This window comes from Abrus precatorius, unplaced genomic scaffold (genome assembly GCF_003935025.1).
Source record: "Abrus precatorius isolate BTA unplaced genomic scaffold, Abrus_2018 Scaffold6, whole genome shotgun sequence".
NCBI classification, from domain to species: domain Eukaryota; kingdom Viridiplantae; phylum Streptophyta; class Magnoliopsida; order Fabales; family Fabaceae; genus Abrus; species Abrus precatorius.
Window position 1 is genome coordinate 4,911,570 of NW_020874406.1, and position 19,952 is coordinate 4,931,521.

General features: G+C 37.3%; 1 protein-coding gene and 1 non-coding gene across 2 annotated transcripts; one reads left to right on the plus strand and one right to left on the minus strand.

Annotated features, from left to right (window-relative positions):
• The first annotated feature begins 1,086 nt into the window (after positions 1–1,086).
• On the plus strand, positions 1,087–1,613 carry LOC113870049 (uncharacterized mitochondrial protein AtMg00860-like). The gene is made up of 2 exons (XM_027506646.1): positions 1,087–1,158; positions 1,248–1,613. The coding sequence occupies exons 1-2, from the start codon at positions 1,087–1,089 to the stop codon at positions 1,611–1,613; spliced, it is 438 nt and encodes a 145-aa protein (XP_027362447.1).
• A 6,843-nt stretch (positions 1,614–8,456) lies between these two features.
• On the minus strand, positions 8,457–8,561 carry LOC113870550. Its single transcript, XR_003505572.1, has one exon. It is a non-coding gene; the product is annotated as a small nucleolar RNA R71 (small nucleolar RNA).
• Between the last annotated feature and the right edge of the window lie 11,391 nt (positions 8,562–19,952).

The window sequence follows — 19,952 nt, forward strand, 5'->3', positions numbered from 1 at the left end:
TTTCTATATTATTTTCACTATCTAAGTCTATTTTTTCTATCAAAGAGCACCAAAAAGGCAAGTAAAAATATAATAAAAGGTGGATTCATTAACTGCTAAGAGGAGTGATAGTATGAGTATAGCCTAGAGGCTTGAATAAAGAGGAAGCACAGGGTCGAAGCCAAGCATTCCTAGGAGAGTATTTGCAATGAGTTGGGCAAAGGTGTCCTTATCTGAGGAGTTGGTTCGAGGTAAATGCATTATTAAGGGCCGATTGCTTAATGTATTGTTTGACTCGAGTGCTAGGCATTCCTTTGTTTCTGTGGAATGTGTGGAGAGTCTGGGTCTGTATGTGACTGAATTGCCATGTAATGTTGTGGTGACTACCCTTACGGGTAAACCGATTGTGACATTGTGGGTGTGCTTGGGATGTTTAATAATGGTGCATGGTAGGGACTTTGGGGTAGACTTGATTTGTTTGCCTCTTTCCAAGCTAGATGTGATTTTGGAGATGGATTGGCTAGCTGCCAACCATGTGCTACTAGATTGCAGAGAAAAGGCTTTGATTTTCAGTGCGTCAATGATAGAGATTCTGAGACTTTTGATTCAAGGTGCTTCGGAGAATATGGTGAATGCTAAGGCCTTTATGGTCATGTTCTTAATAGAAGCTGAAAGTGTGGTGGAGCCGAAGTATATCCCGGTCGTAAGAGACTTCTTGGAAGCTTTTCCTGAAAACATTTATGAATTACCACCTGAGAAGGAGATCGAGTTCGCTATTGACCTCATTTCGGGAGCAAGGTCAATTTCTGTAGCACCATATAAGATGTCACTGGTGGAGTTGGTAGAGGTCAAGAAGCAAGTGGAGGACTTGTTGCAGAAACAATTTGTAAGGCTAAGTGTATCACCATGGAGAGTGCCAGTGCTATTGGTGAAGAAGAAGGATGAGAGTATGAGGATGTGTGTGGATTATCGACAGTTGAACAAGGTGATGATCAAGAATAAGTATCCACTTCCGAGGATTGATGATTTGATGGACCAGTTGAGAGGAGCTGCCGTGTTCTCGAAGATTGACTTGAGATCAGGGTGAAGGATGAGAATGTACCCAATATGGTGTTTAAGACGCGGTATGGTCACTATGAGTATTTGGTGATACTGTTTGGAGTGACCAATGCGCCTGTTGTGATCATGGACTACATAAACCAAATCTTTCATGAGTTTTTGGATAAATTTGTGGTGGTGTTCATTGACCACATTCTGATTATTCAAAGACTCAAGAAGAGCATGCCGAGCACTTGAGGATTGTATTGCAAATTCTTAAGGAGAGACAACTGTATGCTAAATTTTCTAAGTGTGAGTTTTGGCTGTCTCATATTCAGCTTTTGGGACATGTAATGTCGAAGGAAGGAATTATGGTAGACCCTACAAAGGTGGAAGTTGTAGCTGGATTGCTGAGGCCAAAGAGTGTGATGGAGATCTGCAGTTTTCTAGGACTAGCAGACTATTATAGAAAATTCATTGAAAGATTTTTTAAGATAGCTTTACCCTTAACGAAGTTGACCCGCAAGGGAAAGGAGTTTAAATGGACCAAAGGGCGTGAAACTAGTTTCCTGGAGTTTAAAGTAAAGTTGACCTGAGCACCTGTGTTAGTCTGCCCGACCCGAAACAGAAGTTTGATGTGTATTGTGATGTTTTCGGGCATGGACTTGGGTGTGTTCTGATACAAGACGGGCAAGTGGTTGCCTATGTCTCGAGGCAGTTGCGTTCGCATGAAGTCAACTACCCGACTTACGATTTGAAGTTAGCCGCGGTATTTTTGCCCTTAAGGTGTGGAGACACTACCTGTATGGAGCAAGATTTGAGGTGTTTAGTGACCACAAGAGTTTGAAGTACTTGTTTGATCAGAGAGAGTTGAACATGAGGCAGAGAAGATGGATGGAATTTCTCAAGGACTATGAATTCACATTGTCTTACCATCCTTTCAAGTGAAATGTGGTAGTCAATGCGTTAAGCCAGAAACTATTGCACGTAGCAGCAATTATGGTGAAAGAAATGAAGTTGATTGGGTTTCGAGACATGAATCTATCTATGGAGGTAAGGCCAAAGAGTTTATATCTCGGAGCAACGACAATTCATAAGGACTTCTTAGTGTATGTCTGAGATGCGCACACCAAGACATAATTAAGGTCACATTTCAAGTACCATTAAACCCAAATAATAATTTTTTTCTTCTATTAACAAGTTTCCTTTGTTTTATCTATAGGAACCATCAAATCTTGCAATTAATGAAGGGAACATTTATTGGTTCAATCAAGAACACTATAGTTGGATCACAAACATCATAAGTGACTACAACTCATAACCTAATTATGGGTAATCTAACTGGATGATGACCTAATAATGTAATTGAAAATGACCTAATAATGTAATTGAAAATCTCTTTGTTGGTAACCTAACTGTAAGCCAATTTGATACTAATAGCTTAATTTAGTTTTATTAGGTTCCTCTTAATTTTTATGTACTTATGCTATATATACTTGATGTCACATGTAAATTTTATGACTTAGTTATTTGATTTTAAAAAAAAATCATAATTCCTTTTTCAATGTAAAACTAACTTCTTTTTAGATTTAATTATAATACAATATTTATAATTATATAATTAAACTGTCTATTGTGCGTTGTTTATTTGAGTAGTAATAGTTATGTTGTTATTTAAGTTGATATTACACAATATAAGGTCTTTTATTATACATGTTCTTTTTTTATTTTTAAATGATCAAAGTATGGTTTTTTAAGAAAAATGCATGAATATGTTTTTTTTAATAAAATTGCCAATGACTTTTTTAATATAAAAAAAAATTTACAATAAAAAGTCCTTAGCGGTGAATTTAAAATATTAAAATATTTTTTAATTTAAAAGTAGTCATTAATAAGATTTAAAAAATATGATGACATCAAAAATTGTCATCGGAGATTTTTTTTTTTAAAAAAATTAACACTAAATATAGTTGTTGGCATCTTTTCAGTCTTTAAGTATTTTAAAAAAATTGTCTAATCTAGCATAAAATTGCCATTGACATTTTTTTAAAAGAAAAATTGTCATTCGCAGTTTATGATTGCTAATTCTCATTCATAGTAGATTATAAGTGAAGGTTTCATATCATTCTTCAGTTTCATTCCTTTGTGTCATAAGAAAAAATGAGTGCAAATATACTTAGTATACTTTAATGATAATATTTTCATGAACATAGTGAAGATATAACATTTAGATGCGAGAATCCATCGTGTATATATTTTATAAAATATATTATTTGGAGAACCGAAGTATTGCCTTAGTAAATATATTATGTTGAGACTCTAAAAATAGTAGAGTATTACCTATAGATATGCAATCTTGATATTTGGCAATTTCATGCATATCAAGCAATTCTAATAAGCATTGATTTTCAACAAATGTTTTGAACATATCCTCAGTGTCATCCCCCAAATCTTATTTGCCATTGAATTGTATGTTGTTTTCAAAGAAGTTTTAGTTGAAATTTATCAAGAAGATAATGAGGGGGAAGAAGCATATACGAGCATCGTGCCAGATAGAGAGGTAAAATAAGAATAACAATATTGAAAGTGATGACAACAACTTTGAAGTAGAATATGGAAGCAATGAGCCCAGGGAAGAGCTCTATTTATCCAACACATTGGTTAGGCAACATTCTTTTGAAGAGTCACCCTTCATGCGTGCTTTATATCTTGATACTATGCATGCATCTGAGTTTTCAGAGTATGCAAACTTGGGTATCCAAGTTTAGATGTTAATCTTTCTGTTATGGAAAATTGTACATTGGAATACAATTTAATGACAAAGAAGTTGTTATACGAATAATTAAGTATTATAATATATCAAAAGAAGTGGACTACAAGTATTTCAAGAAGAAGTTGTAAGTGCATTAGATATGACAGAGATTGTGGATGACTTGTTCAAGCTAATTTTAGGAAGAACGAGTATTTTTGGGAAATAAAAAAGTGTAATAGCCGCACAATTATACTGGGTAAGGATATGGTAGGATCCAAAAATGTTGGATGCAAGGATGTAATTAAGAGAGTTTGGTGTAAAATGTCACAACCCTTTTTTAGGAAGGATGCGTGACATACCATCCAATTAAAACCTGTATGAATTTTTAGCATTTAAAAAGAACTAAATTTAGGTGTTAGGTTCTTCACTTTCAAAGCTCATCCATCACTCGTGGTTTGTGATACTCTCTAGAATATGATTTCTAATGACTATGAGTCACTTTCAGCATTCTTTGGATAAACTCAACTTACTCTGTAGTTCTTTGAAGCATCTCAGGTCCAACCATCAGATAAACTCCATTTTGGAACCAACAAACAAGGGTCTGACATCTCTTGCCATACAAGGCCTCAAAAGGAGCCATGCCTATACTCGAATGTTATTTGTTATTATAAGTGAATTCTACCAAAGGAAACATATCCTCCTAATTACCTTTCTGATCAATAACACAAGCTTGTAGCAAATCTTCTAAGGTCTGAATGGTTCACTTTGATTGGCCATCCGTTTGAGGGTAGTATGCTAAACTCGGCCTCAATTAGGTACCTATGGCTTCCTGGAAGCTCTGCTAGAGCTGATAAGTGAAATGAAGGTCCCTATCAGAGATTATACTAGTAGGTACTCTGTATAGGCTGACAATCTCTCTGACATATAGTCTAGCAAGCTTTTCTAAGGTATAAGTCATGTTGATTAACAGGAAAAGTGCACACTTTGTTAGTCTATCAACTATGACCTAGATAATGTCATAACTCCTAACAATCTTTGACAGATAGGATACTAAGTCCATGGTTATACTGTCCCATTTTTACTCAAAAATCTCCATGGTTTGCAATTCTCCAGGTGGATTCTGACACTCTAGCTTGCCTTTTGACAAGTCAAACAATTACAACACATATTAAAAGGGATATATCATAGATAAAAGATAGGCTTGACATAAATGAGTTTTTAAGACTAAGTGTGACTTTCATGACAATATCAAACGTTACAAGGTCTGACTTGTTGCCTAAAGTTTTACTTAAAATGATATCATTGACTATACAAAAATATTTTCACTAGTTTCTAAGAAAAATTCTTGTAGAAGTATCATGGCGTTAGGAGCTTATTATGATATTGAGTTACATTAAATAGATGTTAAAGCTGCCTTTCTGAATAGGAATTTAGAAGAGGACGTTTATATGGATCTACTAGTGAGGTTCATTGACAAAGGAAATAAGCACATGGTGTGTGAACTTAAGAAATCAATATATGGACTTAACCAAGCTTCTTGACAATGGTATCTCAAGTTTAATGATATTATTATGTCCTTTAGGTTTAAGGAAAACATTATCGATTGGTGTATAAATCTAAAAGTTAGTGGGACCAAGTTTATATTTCTGATTCTATATATTGATGACATTTTGCTTCCAACTAATAATCTTGGTCTATTAAGTGAGACTAAGAAGTTTTTCTCTAACAACTTTGAAATGAAAGTTATGGGTGAGGTAAGCTGTGTGATAGAAATAGAAATATTTTGTGATATATCGCAAGGACTATTACACTTGTCTCATGAAACATATATCAATAAAGTTTTAGAGAAATTCACAATGGATAAATGTTCATCATTTCTCGTTCTAATACAAAAAGGAGACAAATTTAGTCTCAAGCAATGTCTAAAGAATGATTTAAAACTTAAAAAGATGAAAAATTTTCTTTATGCATCTTTTGTTGGGAGTTTGATGTATACTCAAACATGTATGAGGCTAGATATTAGTTTTGCAGTTGATATGCTTGGTAGATACTAAAGTTATCCAGGACTGGATCATTGGAAAGCTGCAAAAAAAAAGTCTTAAGGGATAAAGAATCACATGCTTACTTATTGGAGATCTGGTCATCTTTAAGTGATTGGATAAACGCATTCAAACTTTGTTGATTGTATATATACAAGAAAGTCTACATTTGGTTATGTGTATCTTTTACTTGGAAGAGCGACATCATGCAAGAGTGCGAATCAGTTACTCATTGTTGCATCTACCATAGAGATTGGATTTATGGCATGCTTTAAGGCTACAATTGAGGTTAATTGGTTGCAAAATGCTTGATTGATTATTGATTGATTTATTAGTTATGTCTTTTATTTATTAAGCAATTGGTATTGCCTTGTGATATAATTTATGGATGATTATACTCATATTTTCTTTGTTTTGTGTCTTCTAACCATGTAATGGATGCAAAACGAATTACAAAGCTATATATATCATCCCTAACAAGAACATGTCATTTAGTATGGGGGTTGGCAAGTGGAGATTCCCTTTCTCTTTTACTGTATAACAATCCTCCTTTAGAACATGTCATTTTGTTGGTATGAGTATTGGAAGAGGTTCAATAGACTTTGTGCAACCTGTCCAAATCACCAAATCAATGAGTAGCTGTTGATTCAGTATTTTTATAAAGGTTTACTTCCTATGCAGATGAGCATGATTGATGCGGCTAGTGGAGGAGCCTTGATGGACAAGACCCCTGTAGCTGCAAGGTATTTGATTTCTAATATGGCAAAGAACTCACAATAGTTCAGTTCTAGGCGTGTCACGAGGCCTGTCCATGAAGCAACAACAAGCACTGTGGCTGCAGTTGACAATTAGAGGCTGAAAAATAAGCTTACGAAGTTAACTTCATTGGTGAGGCAACTAGCAATGAGATAGGCAGTGCCACAAACACCACAAACATATGGTATATGCTTAGGTGATCATACACAGATGCTGGTCCTGAGCTGCAAGAGACATCCAATGCACCTTCTTATGTGGTGGCAGGTATACATCCTCCATACCAGTAGCACAATTAGCAGAAGTATAATCCATTTTTGCCCATATATAACCCAGGGTGGAGGAATCATCCTAATCTGCGATATGGTCTAGGTCCAACACAGCATCAGCAGAGATATAATTAACAGCAGCCTCAGCCTGTGCAACATCTCGCCCACCACCAGCCAGCACAGCAACAATAGCCAAAATACACTCCTCCTCCTCTCAGACAGCAAGCTCCATAGCAGCTACCCTTGCAACAACCCAATTATGGCCCTTCTCTAGAAGAATTGATGAACCAGATGGCTACACAAAGTCTGCAGTTCCAGTAGAATGTTTCAGCCACCACACAAGATTTGTAGACTCAAATTGGGCAACTAAATACCTCAGTGAATAATCTGCAGCAGCAAGGATCTGGAACATTAATCCTAAAGGTAATGTGAGTACTATCACTTTGAGAAGTGGCAAGGAGCTATAATCCTCCGTACCAGTAGCACCATTAGTAGTAGTATAATCCATTTTCGCCCATATATAACCCAGGGTGGAGGAATCATCTTAATCTGCGATATGGTCCAGGCCCAACACAGCATCAGCAGAGATATAATTAACAGCAGCCTTAGCCTGTGCAACATCTCGCCCACCACCAGCCAGCACAGCAACAACAGCCAAAATACACTTCTCCTCCTCTCAGACAGCAAGCTCAACAGCAGCCACCCTTGCAGCAACCCAATTCTGGCCCTTCTCTAAAAGAATTAATGAACCAGATGGCTACACAAAGTCTGCAGTTCCAGTAGAATGTTTCACCCACCATACAAGATTTGCAGACCCAAATTGGGCAATGATGAATCCACATTTTACTAAATTTTTATACATCATTTTATTACTTTTTATAGAAAAGAATAGACTTAGATAGTGTAAATAAGATGAATATTCCAATTAGGTTAAATAATTTAGAATTCTTAGTTTTTGGTTAATTTACATTGATTTACTGCACTTAGATGTTAGTTTTTCTGCATAATTGTCATCTGAATTTTTCTGTATTTTTACTGTTTCATTAGTTTACTTCTTTTCAATTTCCATAGCTAATTCCTAATGAATGACCAGATCAAATCTGGGAGATTTATATCCTCCAGATATTGAAATTGATATGACATTATGTAGGAATCTTAGGAACCTTAATAGACAAAATTCTACACATACTCAAGAATCATCTTCTCCATCTTCCATATATTCTTCTCTGCATTCTTTAAATTTTGAACCTTTAGAAATGGCAGAAATGACCTGACACTTAAGGAGCTTGCCGTGCCAAATGTGACTTACCAGACTTTGTGTATCCAATACCCGGATGTGGATGCCCCTTTTGTTCTTAAAACTAGCCTAATCCATCTTTTGCCTAAATTTCATGGTCTTGCAGGTGAAGATCCACATAAACACCTCAAGGAATTTTATATTGTTTGCTCTACAATGAGACCACAAGGTGTGCCTGAAGAGCATGTGAAATTGAAGACTTTTCTGTTCTCTCTTATAGATTTGGCTAAAGATTGGCTGTATTATCTTCTACCTGGCTCTACTACAAGTTAGGACACCCTCAAGAGATTGTTCCAGGAAAAATTTTTCCCTGCCTCAAAGGCTGCCTCAATAAGAAAGGAAATATGTGGTATTAGGCAGCTGAAGAGGGAAAGTTTGTATGAATATTGAGAGCATTTCAAGAGACTTTGTGCTAGCTGCCCCCATTATCAGATGAGTGACCAGCTCCTATTCCAATACTTCTATGAGGACTTATACCCAATGGATAGGAGCATGATTGACGTAGCTAGCGGAGGAGCTCTAGTTGATAAAACTCCCGTAGCCGCTAGAAACCTCATTGAGAATATGGCAGCTAACTCTCAACAGTTTACTACAAGGAAAAATCCCATCATATCCAGGAGTGTCAATGAAATTCAAACTTCAGATTCACACAAGCTGGAGCATAAGCTAGATGAGTTGGCTTCTATGGTAAAACAATTGGCATCCATCCAAAGGAATTCTACTACATATACACCTCCACCTCAATCCATTCCAGCCATGCTTTGTGGGATCTGTTCATCTACGGATCACTTCACTGATAGTTGCCCCACATTGCAAGAAACTGAATCTTCGGAAGGTAATCCTCAAGCTTATGCTGCTAATATTTTTGCTAATAAATTTCCTTTTCAGCAGCCGCAACAACAACAAAGTTGGGATTTATCTTCTAATAGATATAATCCCGATTGGAGGAACCATCCTAACTTAAGGTGGGGAGGAAATACACAGCATCAAAGCTCTAGCCAACCAGCCAACAACCATTTCCAACCACATCAAGCTGGACAAAACAAGCCATATTCAGCCCAGCAACATCACCATCTATCATCTTCTTCTCAACAACACCATCAAGCATCCTCTTCACTGGCTCCTGCACCTCAAAAGAGTGAGTCATCCTTGGAAGACCTTATGAAGCAACTTACTATGAGTAATCTCAATTTCCAGCAACATAGTCACGCTTTCCAACAACAGACTAAAGCAAATATCAAGACCTTAGAGAATCAAATGGATCAACTTGCTTCATCCCTGAATCAACTTCAATCTCAAGGTTCAGAAAATCTCCCTGCACAAACTGTAACAAACCCAAAGAATATGAGTGCCATTACCTTGAGATCTGGTATGGTGATGCAAGAATCGGAGATACCTAAAGAGAAGAATCCTAGTTGCATTCTAGCTGCAGAAAATGAAGGAGGAGAGATTAAAAGCCAAGAGCAGCCTGCACCTATGGCGACACCATGTCAACCAAAAGTGGTAGACAAAGAAGATAGGTCCATTCCTATTCCTTTCCCTCAAAGAACTGCTTAGCCTAGCAAGAAGCAAGAAGAGGTTGACAAAGAAATTCTGGATACCTTCAGAAAGGTTGAAGTCAATATCCCTTTGTTAGATGCTATCAAGCAAATCCCAAAGTATGCCAAATTTCTTAAGGACTTATGCACTCATAGAAGGCGGCTAAAGGGTAATGAAATAGTGAACATGGGGAGGAATGTATCAGCCCTCTTTGAGAGGCAAAAAACTTCCATGCCTGAGAAATGCAAAGATCCATGGACATTTACTATTCCCTGTATTATAGGCAATAATAAGATAGATAATGCCATGCTTGATTTAGGTGTATCTATTAATGTTATGCCTTTATCTATCTTCACATATTTGTCTCTTAGACCATTGCAGCCCACAGGTGTTATCATCCAGCTAGCAAATAGGAGCACCACTAATCCAGCCGACCTTGTGGAGGATGTTCTAGTGAGAGTGAATGACTTGATCTTTCCTGCTGACTTTTACATCTTGGACATGCAAGAAGAAGAGCCAATAAAAGGAGCTGCACCTATTATCTTGGGAGGGCCATTCTTGAAGACAGCCAGGACCAAAATTGATGTGCATGCTGGAGCTCTCACTATGGAATTTGGAGAGAGTGTGGTTCGCTTCAACATACTGGATGTTATGAAGTACTCACCTGAGGAGCATTCAGTTTTCCACATTGATGCTTTTGATAGATGATATTTTTGTTGAATTTTTAGGAGACTTTTTCTTTGATTTTTCTAATTGTGTAGATACCATAGATACTAAAATTTGTGAATATTGTATTAATTCATCTTTGTGTGATATTTGTATTACTAATTTTCTGAATTTAAATTCTGCAACTTCTGACATTAATGACATTGAAAAGTCAAAAGGGATAGAATGTGGATCATTGAGTACAGCAAGTATAATTGAATCTAACTCTTATGGTTTAAATGTTGCAGAGATCATTTCAAATGAAAGTGCTAAACCACTACCTTTAGTTGAGCAGCCTCCCACCTTGGAGCTTAAACCTCTGCCAGAGCATTTAAAATACGCTAACTTGGAAGCAGGTGAGAAGCTCCTTGTGATCATATCCACTGAGCTTGATGAGGACCAAAAGGAGCAGTTGCTCAATGTGATTTGGAAGCATAAAAAGGCTATTGGATGGACCTTGGCTGACAGCCCTGGAATTAGCCCATCCCTGTGCATGCACCGGATTTTGTTGAAAGAGGGATCCAAGCCAGTGAGACAGCCCCAAAGGAGGGTAAATCTGATCATATTGGAGGTGGTGAAGAAGAAGATCACCAAACTACTCCAGGCAGGTATCATCTACCTGATATCAGATAGCACATGGGTGAATCTAGTGCAAGTGGTCCCCAAAAAGTCAGGGATTACAGTGGTGAAGACTGAGAAGGATGAGCTCTTGTCTACTAGAGTGTAGAACAGCTGGAGAGTCTGCATTGATTATAGGAGGCTCAACTAGGCGACCAGGAAAGACCATTTTCCTCTACCTTTCATTGATCAGATGCTGGAGTGCCTGGCAGGTAAGTCTCACTACTGTTTCCTAGATAGATTCTCTGGTTATTTTCAAATATGCATAGCTCTTGAGGATCAGGAGAAGACCACTTTTACATGCCCGTTCGGTACATTTGCATATAGGAGAATGCCATTCGGGCTTTGCAATGCTCCCGGTACATTTCAAAGATGCATGTTGAGCATATTTTTTGATTTGGTTGAGCATTGTATTGAAGTCTTAATAGATGACTTCACTATTTATGGGTCATCATTTTCTGCATGCTTATGAAACTTGGATAGAGTTTTACAAAGATGTATAGAGACTAACCTTTTTCTGAACTTTGAGAAATGCCATTTTATAGTTAGGCAGGGGGTAGTCTTAGGACATATAATATCTGGGAAGGGAATTGAGGTAGATCCTCCTAAGCTTAATGTCATTTCATAGCTTTCTTACCCCTCTTGTGTGCGAGAGGTGTGTGCATTTCTTGCCCATGCAGGTTTCTACAGGCGCTTTATCAAGGATTTTTCCAAGATAGCCCTTCCTTTTTCCAAATTACTACAAAAAGATATTGATTTTGAGTTTGGAGCCAAGTGCAAGGAGGCGTTTGATCGCCTAAACACAGCCTTGACCACAAATCCCATCATTCAGCCACCAAACTGGACACTTGCATTTGAACTCATGTGTGACGCATCTAATTTTGCTGTGGGTGCTGTCTTAGCACAACGCTTTGGTAAGGATCCACATGTCATTTATTATGCATCTAGGACTTTGGATCTTGCACAGTGTAACTATACCACAATTGAAAAGGAACTATTGGCCATAGTATTTGCTTTAGATAAATTTAGATCATACTTGCTAGGGTCAAAAGTTGTGGTGTTTACTGATCATTCTACTCTTAAGTTCCTTTTGAGAAAGACAAATTTGAAGCCAAGGCTAATAAGGTGGATGCTTCTACTTTAAGAATTTAATGTGGAGATAAAGGATAGAAGTGGAGCACAAAATTTGGTGGCAGATCATTTGAGTAAGATAGAGGTAGTCCCTGAACTCACTCCTCTAAAAGATAATTTCCCTGATGAGCAACTATTAGAGTTGTGTACTTCAAAGTTGCCTTGGTTTGCTGACATTGTAAACTTTTTAGTTGCAGGAGTTTTTCCAGCAGATGCACCAAGGAGTAAAAGGGAAAAGATCAAGAATGATGCCAAGCATTACCTTTGGGATGACCCCTATTTGTGGAAGTTTTGTAGTGATCAAGTGATTAGAAGGTGCATTCCTCAGGAAGAAACTGCATCAATTTTGCATTTCTGCCATGCATCCACTGTAGGAGGCCACCTTGGGTCCCAAATGACTACAAGGAAAGTATTGGATGTAGGTTTTTATTGTCTTACAATCTTTAAGGACTCTTGGCAAGTGTGTTCTACATGTGAGAGATGCCAAAGAACTGGAGGGGTGATCACCTTGAAGCATGAAATGCCTTAACAATCCATTTTATACTGTGATGTATTCGATGTTCGGGATATAGACTTCATGGGTCCTTTCCCTCCTTCCTTTGGTTTCTTATATATTTTGCTTGCTATGGACTATGTCTCTAAATAGGTAGAGGCTAAGTTCACAAGAACTAATGATTCAAGAGTGGTTGCAGATTTTGTGCATACTCATTTGTTTTGTAGGTTTGGAGTAGCTCAAGCTTTGATTAGTGACTAGGGTACCCACTTCTGCAATAGAACCATTGAAACTCTACTGAGAAAGTATGAAGTAGTGCACAAAGTATCCACACCTTATCACCCCAGACTAATGGGCAGGCTGAGCTCTCTAACAGAGAAATTAAGAAGATTTTGGAAAGGATTGTTCAGCTAAATAGGAAAGACTGGAGCAAGCGTCTTGATGATACTTTTTGGGCTCATAGAACAACATACAAAGCTCCTTTGGAAATGTCACCTTACAGAATTGTCTATGGAAAAGCCTGCCACCTCCTAGTAGAAGTAGAACATCGTGCTTATTGGGCAGTGCGAGCCTGCAATATGAACCTAGACAAAGCTGGTGAACAAAGGAAATTGCACTTGCAAGAATTAGAAGAACTTCACCTTGAAGCATATGAAAACTCCAAAATTTATAAGGAGAGAACAAAGACCTTTCATGATAAAAGGATAGCGAGGAAGGGGTTTTTCATAGGTTAAAAGGTTTTGCTGTTCAATTCCTGTTTGAACCTCATGCCTAGAAAACTCAGATCTAAGTGGATCGGACCTTTCATTGTGACTTCCATTTCTCCCTATGGAGCAGTGGAGGTAAAAAGTGAATCCACAAACAAGGTTTTTAAAGTGAATGACCATCGCCTAAAGCCTTTCCATGGGAATCCTACACTTGAGACTAATGTGGAGGAAGTTTTCCTGGAACAACCTCCAGCTGTTCTTGATTCTTTGGTTATTTTGGAGTGAGAGCTCCATAAAACGTCAAGCTAGTGACGTTAAAGAAGTGCTTTGTGAGAGGCAACTCACAGTTTTTATAGCACTTTCTAGTTCTCCTTTGATTTCAATAAGCATTCTTTCATTTGAGCTGTGTTACTAGTCATGTTTCTTAGTTCATGTTGCACAAACACTTTGTTCAACACTTGACTCATTATTTGATTGATGATTTGTTCATAATTTTTGTAGAGGAAAAATTGCTTTATTTGGACTCAATTTATGCATATATTCATGGAAGTCCAAGTACAGAGGGAGGAATAATCATTTCCATGGTACCAAGCATTCACTTTAGAAAGAATTTTGAAGTTTGCCATGAAGGTAATCACTTTCCCAAGCCATAGTGGTCACTTTCCACCAAGGTATGTGACTTTACTATCTGTAGTTCTCACTTTCAATTTTCATAGTGACCACTTTGAAGGCTTTAAATTCATTGGTCTGCGCGTAACTACTATGAAAGTTCATAGTAGCAATGCGCAACACTCTAGGAAAATACACATGAAGGGCGCCTCTGTAGTGGTCACTTTGAACTTTCATAGTAACCACTACAGAAACCATTTTTGAACATTTGACACGCGTAGTTACTATAAAAGTTCATAGTAACCACGCACAACGTCTTTTGAAATAACTGAGAAAGGCGCCTCTAGAGTGATTACTATGAAAGTTCATAGTACCACGCGCACCCCATTTTTGCAAAACCCCTTGCGCGTGTCTACTATGATTCTTGAGAGTAACCACGCCCAATATTTTCATATAAATAGGGCCCCTCTCACGTTCACTCTCACTCTTCATTTCTGAGAAATTTTCACTCTCTTTCAAATTTCCTGAGCACCCACTCCCTCGAATTCAATTCCTTACATTTAAACGTCACTTTCCTGCACTTGATTTGGACTCCAATCCAGGTAATTTCCTCTTTCTCACTCTCTGCGTTAGGATTGGAGATTTTTTATTAGAACCAATGTTAGTTGAAATTACTGGTTAGAATCAGTTTCTGCAGGGATAATTACATGATTTTAAGTTAGTAGGGTGATTAATTGGATTATGGGTGTGCAAATTGACATGATGGAACCCTAGGGTAGCTACTTTCATAATTCGTAGTGATTACTTTGTATGTAATGCTTAAATTTTGCTTCCCCTAGGTTTGTTTTAGCCCTGACTGTGATTTCTAGGCATTGAAATTCCCATTCCCATGATTAGAAATCAATTTGCATTTTTCCTTTTTGAATTTGAAGTGTTTTTGCTCTGGAGTAGTCACTATCAACATTCATAGTAACCACTCTCTGTGAATATATTGTGTTCTGCTCACTTCCTACACTCATTGCTGATCTGATTCAGTTGCACTACCATGTAATCACATTTTCACTCACTCCTTGTTCTGAATTCTAGAAATGTGATTTGAAATTGGACCCATATTGCTGCACATGCTTTTTACCTTAGCTGATCTAGTTGAATTCATCCTATGCATAGCTGTTTTTTGCATATTACATGTCACAGATTGATTCAGAAGTTAGGAATTAGTTTGTTGGATCCAAATGCACTCTGTGTTTAAATTTTACAGACCATCCAATGAACCTCTTTTGCAGACCATGATTCACTATATGACATGTTCTTTTCTGCATTTTAAACCCATGAATTATGGATTTCATTTTGAAACTATTTTTGCTGTCATAGTAGTTACCTGCTAACACATAGTGATCACTTTACTAGACCTAATTTGTTGCTTGAATTTGCAAGTGTTATGTGTCTATATGTTATTTTCATGCTGCTAAGCTTCACTAAAAGTGTCCACTTTCATAGTGGCCACTTTTATCATTTCAATATTGCAAAAAATGGCATAATTCACTTCATAGTGACCACTCTGCATGTGCCTAACTGTCTGTTCTTTCCTATCAAAGTAGTTACTATCAACTAGCTAGTAGTTACTTTTGTATGCAGAACTACTCTGATTTACCTCAATTTTCTCTGATTCATGCACATTTGCTATGAAATTATGCCCACATATTACCTCTACATTCTGTCATGCTTTATTGCCAAAGTAACTACTTTCATTCATCATAGTAGCTACTTTCTTTTGCAACAGCACTGTAAATTGCTTGCATTTTCTCTCTTTCATTTCCAAATGGTGTGAAATTCTTGCTACTTGGTTAATTCTACCCTATCACTCATTTATCCCTTTTTCTATGTGCAGGTTAATGGCAAACACTCCTAGAAAGAACGCACCCAGGGCCAAGAGGGCCAAGACAGTTGCTGCTTCTTCCGCCTCAGCCTGCCCATGATCCTAGATTTAGGTCCTTGGCTCACGAGAATTTCTTCAAAGTAAATATTCTCAGGCGACACATTGTGCAGGACAGGAATTTTGACCTGCAAAAAGGGACCTACCCTCAATTTGATCAGGAAATACAAAAACGGGGGTGAGATTTGTTCACCACATATGCTTGGCATGGGTGGAAGGACATCACCTAGGAGTTTTATGCCAATGCCTTCAGGGTTAAGGGAGATGATTTCCCCTACAGGCACTCCATGGTAAAAGGCAAAGTGATAGACTTCAACCTTGCAAACATCGAGAGGGTCCTCAACATTCATCTTCCTGAAAAGAGGCCTGGATAGCTGGATTACACTACTTTCAGCTATTTGGAGGAGAAGGACTACAAGCTAATCCTTCAAGCAATATACAAGGCTGGAGAGAACTGGGAATTTGACATGAAACTTCAGCCCAAGAATCTGACTACAAAGCACCTCCTTCCACCTGCCAAAGTCTGGAGCATCTTCATCCTGAGCTCCTTCATGCCAGTCATGCATTCATCTACCCTGGCAGTGAAGAAAGAACAACTAGTTTATGCTATCATGACAGGAATGGCTATCCATGTTGGCGATGTTATTAGCAATGCCATCATGGAGATCCTAGCTAGGAAGAAAGATTCTATGGGTTTTCCCTCCATCATCACTATGCTCTGCCAGGATGCTGAAGTTGACTTTGGGGAATATCAACATTAAATCAAAGCAGCTCCCTGCATCACCACAGTTATGGTGAAGGAGCTGTTTAAAGCTAAGAAGAGCTCAGCCCTAGAGATGCCTCCCCAAGCTACAGGAAAGAAAGGCTTCCCCTCCAACATGAAGGACCAGCTAAAGGAAATAGCTCTGCGACAAGATGTTATACATGCTGGTCAGAAGGTTGCTCTGACCCTCACAGAGACTGTGTTGCTCAACATAGGGAAGAAGGTGGGGATGACTGCTGAATAGATCTACTATGCCCCACTTTCTCAGCCCCTTATCTTAGAGCAGCTGTTCAGAATGATCTTTCACCTTTCACATCTACAGCAGAAGAGGAGGAGGAAGAGGAAGATAGCAGCTCAGAGGGGAAGCAAGTACCAGATCCAGTTGCAGCAGCAGAGGAGCAGGATGATGAAGACACAGACACTGACGCAGCTGATGATGACCTCTCCTCCAGCTCTGATGAGGATGCAATTTAGTTTAAAATTTCTATTTATGTTATTTATTTACCCTTCCATTTCATTGTACATATTTTTTCTGCTAATTTCCTAGTAATTAGTATACTTTTCCATTTATTTTCCCTGCCTTTAATTTCCCTTTATTGCTTCTACTCTGAACAACAACTTAACTCTTTTATGCTATATATATATTATCTGAGTTTGAGTTATTTTGCTTCTTCTGGTGCTGAATTTATTGTCTCTTTGTGCAGAGAATGCCCTCAGTTCCATCAAGTGGAGCATCATTTTTTTTGCCCATGAGTTGAGGCACTATTATTCATAAAAGGGGGGTGAAGTTCTTTGCCTCTATTTCATATACTCTTAACCTCATTTTTCTGCACAATTATACATCAAAATACAAAAATAATTCTCTGTTCTTTCTCTTTTTCACTGAATCTAATTTTGTAATTCCAATTTTAGATTCTTACTGCAATTTTCATTCAATTCATGAACATACTCTACTTTTGTAAATAATTCTCTATCCATGCCATGCTGAATATTTTTTCTTGCAAGGTGAATTATCCTCACATGATGTTAAGTAGTTATCACCATTTTTACCATGGTAGAGAATTGAGCCCCTAATTTCCTTTCTGTGTGTGTATATTCCATGTAATTTTGCATCTATCCTCTAGAATTTGCCCTGTTTCTTAGTTGAATTTGCATTATGCAATTTTTATCTAGATTATTGAGGCCTCCTTTACACACACACACTCACCATTCCACCCGTGCACCTTATTGTATTACATCCCCGTCTTTTGCCAAACTTAGTTTGCCAAAACATTCTTTTTTTCTTCTATCCAGAACGTATTTCTTTTTAGTAACATCAATAGTGAATGCAAATACTAAGTTTGGGGTGTTGATTTTGACGGTATTTGCTTAAGGACAAGCAACTCTCAAGTTTGGGGTGGTGGACATCATACATGTTACTAATACATGTCAAAAAAAATTTGCTTAAATTTGAAGAAAAAGAATGATTGTCAAAGTCCAAGAAATCATAAAAGAAAGAATGAAAAAGGAAAGAAAATAAATGAAGCAAGGTCTAAGAGATTGAAGAGATCTTCACATAATGAAAATTGATGAAAAATAAGGTGAAAGAATGCTTGAACCTCTTAGGCTACCTCATTTGATGCATTTCATTCTAATTGTTGTATTCACCCACTCAAAAGGATTCCCGTATATTGAAAACCCACTTGAGCTTTTGACCCTTCTTAATCAAATTGAACCTTACTTATCCCTATTTGTGACCAACCAAGTCCTTTTGATAGGTAAATCATTGTATTAAGGTAATGGAGATTGAGAATATGGGCAAACATATGGTAGGGTAGAGCAATTTGCATGTATTGAGGGAAAATACCTAGCCTGAAACACTAACAAGTGAAGAGTGAAACACCACCTTGTGAGCTAGATAATTTCTTTGCATTGTGTGAAGTATGATGAACCTTATTGAATTTTTGTTTCACTTGTATGGGACATTGCATAAAATTAATTGATATGAGTGTGCTTTCTTTGTTAAATGACTCCATGATTTTGAAATGGAGGAAGTGTATATTAGAGTTGAAAGATTGGAACAGAAAAATTTTAAAATTTTTTTTGGATAAGTCCAACCCTTGTTACTTATGTCCTCGAATTTTGGTTTGCTTGAGGACAAGAAAAAGTTTAAGTTTGGAGTTGTGATGAATCCACATTTTACTAAATTTTTATACATTATTTATTACTTTTTACAAAAAAGAATAGACTTAGATAGTGTAAATAAGATGAATATTCCAATTAGGCTAAATAATATAGAATTCTTAGTTTTTGGTTAATTTACATTGATTTAGATAGTTCATTTTACATGTTTTGATCATTTGAATAATGTGGCAGGAATTCCCAAGCTTATTTTGAAGAATTATTGGATTTTGAGGTGAAAGTAACTACTTTCAAGATTGATAGTGACAACTACAGTAAGCTACTTTCAGCAAAAGGACCAAAGTGATCACTTTCAAAGTTAAAAGTGACAACTATAACAGCCCAGAATCCACTAAGTCTGCGCGTGGTTACTATGAAAGTTCATAGTAATCACTCCAGAGCATGCAGAATTGAAGGTGCTGCACGTAGTTACTATCAAAGTTCATAGTGACAACTCCAGAGAGTCCAAAATGTCCCAATGCTGCGCGTGGTTAGACACTACAGAAAGGCAAAACCCAACTGATGTTGCGCGTGTTTACTATAAAAGAATGAAAGTAATTACTTTGGAGGGCGCCAACTTTAGTATAAATAGATTTTTGCCAAATTAGGGTGGAGACTTCTTACATTTTTCATACCTTTTTTCTTCCTTACTAAATTAGGACGATTTTTCAGAGCTTAGGGCAACCTTGGGTGACAGCCAAGGGTCCAACCTAGGGTTTGGTTTCTCATTTCTCTTGCTTTTACATTAATGCCAATGAATTTTCTGCATTTTCCAATTGTGTTTTTGACCCTTATTTCCATGGGGGGCTAATTTTGTGTAATCCTTAGTGAGTTCATATGGATTCTTGAGTTCCTTGATTTTAATGATAACATAATTCTTTTCTTCTCATAAATTACTTCTTCCTTGTCTCTTGAATTGAATTAGTGGTGAATGAGGGGGTATTGCTTAATTAATCCTAATTCAATTTAAGAAGATTCTAAACTAGGGATTGCTTAATCCTAGGTTTAATTCTAAGGTTACGTAACTTTGGGATGAGGGATTAGAGCCTAGCAAATTGTGTAATTTCGTTAGGACCATAAGGTTGATTCTCGCTTGTTAAATTAACCTAAATCATGGGAGAGAGGATGAATGTTAAATCTTGAGTGGAATGAGGATAGAATCTTTGT

Coding starts and splice junctions, on each gene's coding strand:
- LOC113870049 (XM_027506646.1), top strand. CDS start 1,087: ATGGTGTTTAAGACGCGGTATGGTCACTATGAGTATTTGGTGATACTG. Junction 1,159..1,247: donor GAGTGACCAATGCGCCTGTT/GTGATCATGGAC, acceptor GATTATTCAAAG/ACTCAAGAAGAGCATGCCGA.